At 56.9% G+C, this 8910-nt stretch overlaps 1 protein-coding gene across 1 annotated transcript; it reads left to right on the forward strand.

Moving 5' to 3' along the window:
- Window positions 1–3306: 3306 nt before the first annotated feature.
- CTSF (cathepsin F) lies at window positions 3307–8702 on the forward strand. The gene is made up of 14 exons (XM_074230992.1): window positions 3307–3570; window positions 4056–4154; window positions 5238–5310; window positions 5428–5483; window positions 5609–5684; window positions 6747–6860; window positions 6997–7142; window positions 7255–7351; window positions 7435–7515; window positions 7684–7803; window positions 7899–7963; window positions 8059–8149; window positions 8367–8425; window positions 8525–8702. Exons 1-14 carry the CDS (start codon window positions 3349–3351, stop codon window positions 8597–8599), a joined length of 1374 nt encoding a protein of 457 aa, XP_074087093.1. The 5' UTR covers window positions 3307–3348; the 3' UTR covers window positions 8600–8702.
- Window positions 8703–8910: the final 208 nt, after the last annotated feature.

Genomic DNA, 8910 nt, shown 5'->3' on the forward strand with positions numbered 1-8910 from the left:
GGGGAAGGAAGAAGAAAAATTTGAAACTCAAAATTTTTAAAAATGAATGTTAAAGGGGCGACTAACTGGTGCAGTAGGTAGATCACCGGCCCTGGAGTCAGGAGGACCCGGGTTCAAATCCAGCCTCAGACAATAATGACCTAGCTGTGTGGCCTTGGGCAAGCCACTTAACCCCATTGCCTTGCCAAAAAAAAAAGTGTTAAAAAATTGTCTTTACATGTAATTAGAAAAAAACAAAATACTATTTTAAAAAAAGAAAATATATTTTACAATGTTACATTAAAATGTACCTGAAAACTTTTTTTTTTTGGTCTAGACAAGTAATTTCATCTTTCTGGTGAAAACTGCCTCCACCAAAACATCTCAGCAATTCACTGGTAACTCCTAGTCTTAGAACACTGAGAGGATAATCTTCATAAATACTGTGCGTCAAAGGCAAGGACTTAAACCCAGAGCTTCCCCATTCTCAGGACAACACCCCATTTTAGAGCATTTTCTGGCTTGACTTCTTGGCCAGAGTATCATTGATTTAGAAATAAAGGGACCAACCCAAGTCTTTTTACAGAAGAGACTAGGGTGCAAAGTGACACATTTCTGAATATGAGAGCTAAATCCCTCATTCTCTCCACTGCACCCTATTTCAATGGGGAAGATTTCAAAGACCACCCAGGCCAACTTCTTCAACCCATACAGTCTCCATCTGTAGACTGACTGCCAGGTGGCAGGAATAGTCTACAGTCTGGCCCACCTCTGAGAAGAGATAGAGAACCTAGAGTCAGGTCTTCACTACTAACACACGAACTATAGGCCTCAGGCCCTGCAAGCTGGGACTCAGCTATTCTCATATGTCTCTCTCAAATCCTCGTGGTCTAAGGAACAAAACAAGCTCTCTTTAGATTTTTGAGGGTAACCTTACACTTAAATTCACCAGCTTCCATAAAAGACCGTCACAGCTTGTGAATATTGAGCAAACCCATTCATCTAGGCACAATAGCCAACAAAAAATCAGAGATGGGGGGGCGGCTGGGTGGCAGTGGATGGAGCACTGGCCCTGGAGTGAGGAGTACCTGAGTTCAAATGTGACCTCAGACAATAATTGCCTAGCTGTGTGGCCTTGGGCAAGTCATTTAACCCATTGCCTTAAAATAAAAAAAACGGATTACAGAGATTAGAATCCCCCCCAAAAAACATGAGCAAATGAGGGAGTTGAGATTTATCTGAAACCCAGAGAGAAGAATCACCCAGAGAATGTCTTTTTGAATAAACCTCTATTTCAAACAAGTCTAGGGACATGGTGGGATGGCCTCACTCATGTAGAAGTCCATCTGTTTCTACTGTCCCCGGAACTGTTCTCTGTCTTAGTGTCTTACCCTAACTTAGTAAGTTCCTAGTGCAAGTCTTTCCTGAATGCCCCCTCCAATTTCTTCCTCTATTCCCCCTTGCTGCCATCCAAGAATGAGGCACCGCATTCTCACCTACCCCACACAAATATTTTGGCTACGAAGTGGATGAAGCTTTCTGATGATCACCCAGCTCCAGCCTTCCCTCTGCAAGGTGTGGGGGGGATTGAACCTCTTTTCTCCCCCACCCCCCGCCGCAATCAGTCAACATCCCAGGCACTGTGTTAAGCCCTAGGGATACAAAGAAAAGCCTAACAACATGCAAGCAACTTGATAGAAAATATAAGACAAGTGAAATAAATTGGAAATAAGCACTAGAGAAAGCCAGATGGTCAAAGAAGAAGAGGTGCCAATTGTCTATAGAGTCTTCTCAGGGAGGTTAACCATCTAAGGGTGATAGTTTCCGGGGTCAAGTTAGAAGGGCAGAAAGAAGAAAGGGGAGTTGTATCTGGATGGCTTGGAGGACAGGGATTGTCTTTTCTTTCTCTATTTCAGTAGGTATTTAATAAATGGTTCTTGGATTGTTTGGAGTTGAATAGAGCAAGTGTTGCTGGGAAGAAGGATGAAGGTAGGTTAAGCAAGGGGACCCTGGAGGGCTCGGCCTCTGCTGTTGCTGACCCATTGGATTTCTGCTCCTCAGTTCTCTCCTCACCTTCAGGCATGTTCCCCAGGGCCTTGTGGCCTCTGCTCTGCTTGCTTCCCCTACTTCTGTCATTTTGAGGCCGCCCCCAGCCCTTCTGCAGCTGAATGAGAGGGGCAGGATAACCCACAGGGTGGTTTGTACACACCCCTCCTTCTTATCTCTTCTCGTGGTCTCCCTGCCTTTGATCCCGGAGCCTTCTCAGGGCTAGGAAAGGCCTTTAAATGGCAGAACTTCTAGAAATGATGCCACCCCACCAAGACTCCATGGCCACATCCCTGGAGATCAGGCCACATGGCCTTCCAAGTCCTCCCTCATCCTCCTTCAGTAGAAGAGGAGAGCCGGCTTTCAGTGCACAAACACCAAAAGAAGCAGGAGTTGATGTTCTAGGGAAAGAAACATTGCATGTAGAGGTAAAACAACTGAGGTGAAGGGGTTTGCAGTTGGCTGAGGGTGGGGGCTGAGGTCTAGGGGATTCCAAGAGGCAGAGATAAGGGGGCACAGGGAAGTGGCTGGTGGTCTCTGCCCCGGGTGGTTCTTGGGCAGATGAAACCAGGTTGGGGTCTGTTGACGGAAGGGGCAGCGCCCAGGGTGTGCTTGGTCAAGCAGCTCAGCCCCTGGAATGTGACCAGTGGGTCAGGGCCGAAGAGCCAGGGGAACCAGAGGGCACATGCCTGGCAGAAGGACTTTGTTCAGAGGAGTGGAGAGAAGAGCTGGCCTTGGAGACAAGGCTTGGGTGAACACTGGTGGTGAGATCCCGGGCAAGTCGGGGTCGTGCCCACACCGGGACCAACCTTGGACCCGCAGAGGAAGGCCAAACAGTCCCTGCCCTCCTGGAGAGCCTAGGCTAGTGGGGGCGTAGGGCAGGACGTACAGGGGACAGACATCGGTCCGTCCGAGGGCTGCCTCCACTTGTAGGGTCACTGCCCCCTTTTACAGAAGGGGAAACCGAGGCAGCCGGGTCAAGCGCTTGGCCTGGGACTCCAGGGCAGGCTCCGGACTCAGGGCCGGCCTCCGCCGGATGGCATGCCACATAATGGGGCTCCAGATCTGCGCCAGGCCGGAGAAGGAGCAGGGGGAGGGGAGGGGAGGGGAGGGGAGGGGAGGGGAGGGGAGGGGAGAGCCCCGCCGCGCCCGCCCCCGCCCACGTGCGCCTGTAAACAGGTCAGGGCGCAGGCGCGGCGCGGCCCCCACGCCCATTGGCCAGCCCAGGCCCCGCCCCCGGCTGCCGGAGGAGGAGGCTTCGGCGGGGCCGCGCAGTCCTCCCGGAGCCGAGCTCGGCGCCTGACGACCCCCCGGACCCCCGCTATGGAGGCGCGGCTGCTGCTGCTGCTGCTGCCGCCGGTGCTGTGGTGCCTGCTCCCGGGCGGGGAGGCCGGCCGCCTGCCGCCCGCGCCGGCCCCCGCGCTGCAGGCCCCGGCCCGGCTGGCCCTGGACGCCCCGGCCCGGCTGGCCCTGGACGCCTACAACCGAGGCCGCGAGCCGGGGGCGGCGGCCCAGCTGCGGGGCTTGCGGGGGCGGAGCCTGCCGGTGAGGGCGGGGCCTGCCGGGCCCCCCGGGGACTCGGCTTTTGGGGGTGCCTTATCCGTTTTGCTGGGTTTCCCGGGGCGGGCTGGGCCGGGCTGGAGCTGCAGACCCCCCCCGGCCTGAGGTTCCCCACAAGGCTCCCTCTCCAGGGTTCCCAGCGGCATCGCCAGCGAGGGCCCCTGAGCAGGGCCCGGGAGCGTGCCAGGGCGTGCTGGGGTCCTCACCCACCCCTGCTGCCGTGTCTCAGGGGGCGCCCAAGGCTCAGGGAGGGCCCTTCCCTTCCCCACCCAGACTGGAAAATCCCCCTTTCGCCAGGAGGACGGCTTTGGCCCTATTGGGCAGCGCATCCTGGGTCACCCCGGGGCGCTGAAAAGCGGGGCCTGGGGGAGGGAAAGGGAGGGAGGGCCACGGAGGGCAGGCAGAGCTGGATGGGGGGTTCGGACCCAGGATCCCAAGGCCCCTCTGACCCCTTCCTCCCTTGTGTTCAGATGGCCCGTGGGGTGCTGTATTCTCTAGAAGTGACGTTGGAGGAGCCGCCTTGCAGCCCCCCCACAGCCTGCAAGGACCCCCAGTCTTCAAGGACTCTGGTCAGTATGGGGACTCAAAGCCCAGACCCGCCGTCTGGTTGGGTCCCGTGACTTTGCTCAGCCCCGAGTAGCCCTGGCGCCTCCACAGTAAGGCTGACTCAGCTGCTCTGTGAGCCTGCCCCCCCACCCTGAGTCACACCAGGGGAGGCCCCCCTGGGGAAGCGTGCCAGGGCAGGGGCCAGCCCTGGGCGAGCCAGTTCAAGGCCTGTTCTCCCAGAGCATCTGTGGGGCCCTTCTTCACAGTGCCCCAGGTTTCAGATGGGGAAGTGCCCGCAGGGCTCCTCGCCAGCCCCCAAGGCCCTTTCTCTCCCTTCTAGGCCTACCCGCATTTATTAAGGCACTAGTGAGGGAGCATGGCCTGCCCTCAAAGAGGTTCCAGTCTGCTGACGGAGCTGTGCTGCTTCCTGACGCTCTGGCCGGCTTCTCCTGAGACTTGAGGGAAGCAGCCTCTGCCTTCCAAGGGCTGTATGAAAATCAAAGGAGTCTGGGGGTGGGGAGCAACCAAGGATTTAGAGGCTGCTCCTGCCTCTGCCCACCCAGGAGACCTAGGGAAGCCCTCAGCTGGCCGTGCTGTAATGCATGCTTGATGATAGTAACCAGTAGTTATGGAGCCCTGGGTGTGAACCAGGCCCCGGATGCTTTGTCATGATCTCCTTTGGTTCTCACGGCTAACCCTGGAGGGAGGGGCTATTATTAGCTTCATGTGACAGATGAAGAAACTGAAGCAAACAGGCTTACCCTGTGAGTAGCTGAAGCGGGATTTGAACGCACATCCTCTTGACTCCAAGAGGGCTGCCTCTCTGTGTTTAATTTTTTATTGTTGTTCTTTGTTTGCAAGGCAATAGGGTTAAGTGACTTGCCCAAGGCCACACAGCTAAGTCATTATTAAGTATCCGAGGCCAGATTTGAACTCAGGTACTCCTGACTCCAGGGCTGGTGCTCTATCCACTGTGCCACCTAGCTGCCCCAGGCTGCCTCTCTGTGGAGAGGCTCATGCTCCAGGAAGCCCTGCCCTGACTGTTCCCCCCTTCCCAAGCCCAGTTTAATCCCCCACCCCAACACAGGCTCATTCCTCTGCCTCAGCTCTGTCGCTTTGAAGTCCTGGACCAGATGTGGACCAAGCAAATGCTGCTGAAGCAAGATTGTGACCAGCCTGGTGAGTGGGTGGGGGTAGGGGGGCTCTGTCCAGATCCCTGAGGGATGGCTGGGTTCTTGGGAGGGGAGCTTGGTCCAGGCTTCATTCAATGGCTATTCTTCCTTTTACCCTGGCTAGGGGCCCAGCAGCCTTCCTGGAGCTCCAGCCATCAGCCTCCCATCTCCCCATGGCAGGTGAGAAATCAGAGCAGTCTAGGGGTAACTCTCTGGGTTGTTGTTGGGACCACATGCAGAGCTTGCCCCCCTCCAACCCCTTGCCCCTGCTCAGGTCAGTGCGACAGCAAATTCTTGTGTTTCAGGCTGACTCAGTGCAGCTGATCACACTTTTCAAGGACTTCCTCACCACCTACAACAAGAGCTACGCCAATGCCACAGGTGAGGTGTGCCCACCTGGGCATCCCCTGCCCCCCACCCAGGAGGCCTTCCCTGCCCCAGCCCCTCCTTCTCTGGTATCTGCTTCATTGAGGTTTGGCTGGGCAGCCAGGGTCAGAAATGGGGAGCTCCCCGAGGCAGCTCCCATAGAAAGTCAGGTCCTGGGTGGCCAGGTGGCACAGTGGATAGAGCACCGGCCCTAGAGTCAGGAGGACCTGAGTTCAAATCTGGCCTCAGACACTTAATGATGACCTAGCTGTGTGGCCTTGGGCAAAGCCACTTAACCCCACTGCCTTGCAAAAAGTTAAAAAAAAAAGTCAGGTCCTTGAGGACAGGGACTCTCATATTGGGCATTGAGGCTGCTGTGAGTTGTACAGGGGTTGGCATGGTCAGTCTGCAAAGGGCATTCACTTGTGGGAATCACACTTACCAAGAGTGGGCTGGCTTCCCATAGGGGTCAGTAACTCAGCTGAGGTGGGGCTGAATTTTTAAAGGGGTAGATGAGGTGAGGAGATCCAGTAGCTCTTTTCAGGTTGTGGGAGAGATATGAGGGTTCATGTTGTTCCTAGAGGCAGGGATTTACTGAGTGGGGAGACAAGATCTTTTACAGAGGTGCCATCATCTCCTCCCCAATTCATTTGGGGAACAGGGACAGAAGATCTCATTCACTGTAACTGCTTCAGGCTGACAAGGGAGGAAGATGGTTTAAATAGAGCTTCAGTGGCATCTGGGGATATGTTTGGGGGTATAGCCATCCTGGGCTCTCATCAGGAGTTTAATAGACTTAATAGAGTCAGCCAGCATTTATAAAGCCCTTCCTGCTTCCCCAGGCCTGTGCTGGCACTGCCCTGCGGGGATGGCTCCAGGAGCTGAGACATGAAGGAAGCCAGGGAGGCCCCAAGGGGAGGTAGAGGCAAGGATAGTCCTAGTCGGAGGGAGGACCCAGGGAAACAACAGAGCCCATTTGGTATGGTCTACTCTTCCTCTGTCTTCCTGGGGAGACACATACCCCGGATGCCCCTGTGTCCCAGAGTCCAGCTCAGTCAGCCCCCTCCTCATCCACAGAGACACAGCGGCGTCTGGGCATCTTTGCCCAAAACCTGGAGCTGGCCCAGAAGATGCAGGAGTTGGATCAGGGTTCTGCCGAGTATGGAGTCACCAAGTTTAGTGACCTCACAGGTAGGCTTCACCACCAGCCGGGGCCCACTGCTCAGAGTGGTTTCCCAGGGAGATGTGGGGTCTGCCAGGCCTTAGCAACCTTTCCCACCTTGCTGGAAGGGCTGCTCCCTGACACTGTTCACTCCATTCCCCACAGAGGAAGAGTTTCGGACTTTCTATCTGAACCCCCTATTAAGCAGCCTCCCAGGCCAAGCTCTGAGGCCAGCCCCGCCTGCCAAAGGCCCGGCCCCTGCATCCTGGGACTGGAGGGATCATGGGGCTGTCACCGAAGTCAAGAATCAGGTGAACGATGGGCAAGGGAGGAGGCCAAGTCGGATGAGAGCAGGTGGGAGGGTGGGCAGCCAGGGTCAGAAATGGGGAGCTCCCCGAGACAGCTGCTAATCTCCCTCCCCAGGGCATGTGTGGGTCCTGCTGGGCCTTCTCAGTCACCGGCAATGTGGAAGGGCAGTGGTTCCTCCGCCGGGGGACCCTGCTGGCCCTTTCTGAGCAGGGTAAGTGTGGCTCTGGCTCAAGACCTTTTTCTGACCCTGCCTTGACCCTTGGGCCCCTCATGACTTATCGGTCCTCCTTACAGAGCTGGTGGACTGCGACACCCTGGATCAAGCCTGTGGTGGAGGCCTGCCCTCAAACGCCTATACAGCTATTGAGAGACTCGGTAGGGGTGGGGGGCCTCTGAGGGAGGGGACCCTGGGGAGGAATGGTCCTCTGAGAAAAGGGGGGGTCCAGGGGAGGGAGGAGGCTCTGGCTCTGCTCTCCTGGCCTAACGCTTGGTCCCCCTGCCTGCCCTCTCATCCTCCTCCTAACCTCTTCTCTGCTTCCCCAGGGGGGCTGGAGACAGAGAAGGATTACAGTTACGAGGGCCGCCAGGAGCGCTGCAGCTTTTCTCCCGACAAGGCGAGGGTCTACATCAACAGCTCGGTGGATCTAAGCCGCGATGAAGGAGGTAAAGAAGGGGAGGCTGGGAGGACGCTGTCTGCAGGAAGCCCCTCAGTTGTCTCCCCCATATAAGCGGCGCTGTTGATCTCCCTCCCGTTCCAGAGCTCGCTGCCTGGCTGGCGGAGAATGGGCCCATCTCCATTGCTCTCAATGCCTTTGCCATGCAGGTAAGAGAGGGTCCTTTGACCTCTGCACCCTCCCCCCCCACCCCCCCAGGACTCCCAAGACGGTCCCAGGCTCCAACCTCCTCCTCTCTCCCCAGTTCTACCGCCGCGGGGTCTCCCACCCATTCCGGCCCCTCTGCAGCCCCTGGTTCATTGACCACGCTGTGTTGCTTGTGGGCTATGGCAACCGTAAGTATCCCAGCATTTCCTGGGCAGCAGAAAGGTGGGGGCGGGCACTGTCACTGTCCTGCCCATCGGCCCTAGCCACAAAGGAGGATCGGCTCAAGCGTCCTCCTTTGTGGGCAATGCCCCCACCTCATGATGGACCATTGGGGCTTCTGGGCCCAGGTTGGTACTGCCAGGGCCCCTCCTGGCTCTCTCGGTGTTACTGGTTTCTGTTCCCCAGGCTCGGGCATCCCCTTCTGGGCCATCAAGAACAGCTGGGGTGCTGACTGGGGCGAGGACGTAAGTAGGAGCTGCACCCCATCTACCCCCCCACCCATCCCTCCCGTTCTCTGGCTTGAGCTCTTCTTCCCTTCTTCCCTTCCCCCTCTTTCCTTACAGGGCTATTACTACTTATATCGAGGAGCCCGGGCCTGTGGGATGAATGCCATGGCCAGCTCAGCCATCGTGGACTAGACAGCCTGCTCTGGTCAGCAGTTGGGAACATCGTTGATCCCTCTGGGCAGGGCAGTGGATCAGCAGCTGCCCGGGCCTGGCTTGGGAACTCAGACCCCAGACCAGCCCAGGCTGTTGATGTAGGTGCCCTCAGCCCTGGCAGGGCCACCCCAGCTCCTGTCCAGGACTGTCTGAGGGCAAGGTAGCTTAACTTGAGGGAGGGGGGAGGGCCCAGCACCAGCCCAGAGTAACTGGGGCCCCAGGTGGAGCAGGAAGGACAGGAGGAGGTCAGAGGGTGATTAGAGAGAAGGTCCAGATGAACAGGGGTCCCC

This window comes from Macrotis lagotis, chromosome 3, assembly GCF_037893015.1.
Source record: "Macrotis lagotis isolate mMagLag1 chromosome 3, bilby.v1.9.chrom.fasta, whole genome shotgun sequence".
In the NCBI taxonomy this organism is placed as follows: Eukaryota; Metazoa; Chordata; class Mammalia; order Peramelemorphia; family Peramelidae; genus Macrotis; species Macrotis lagotis.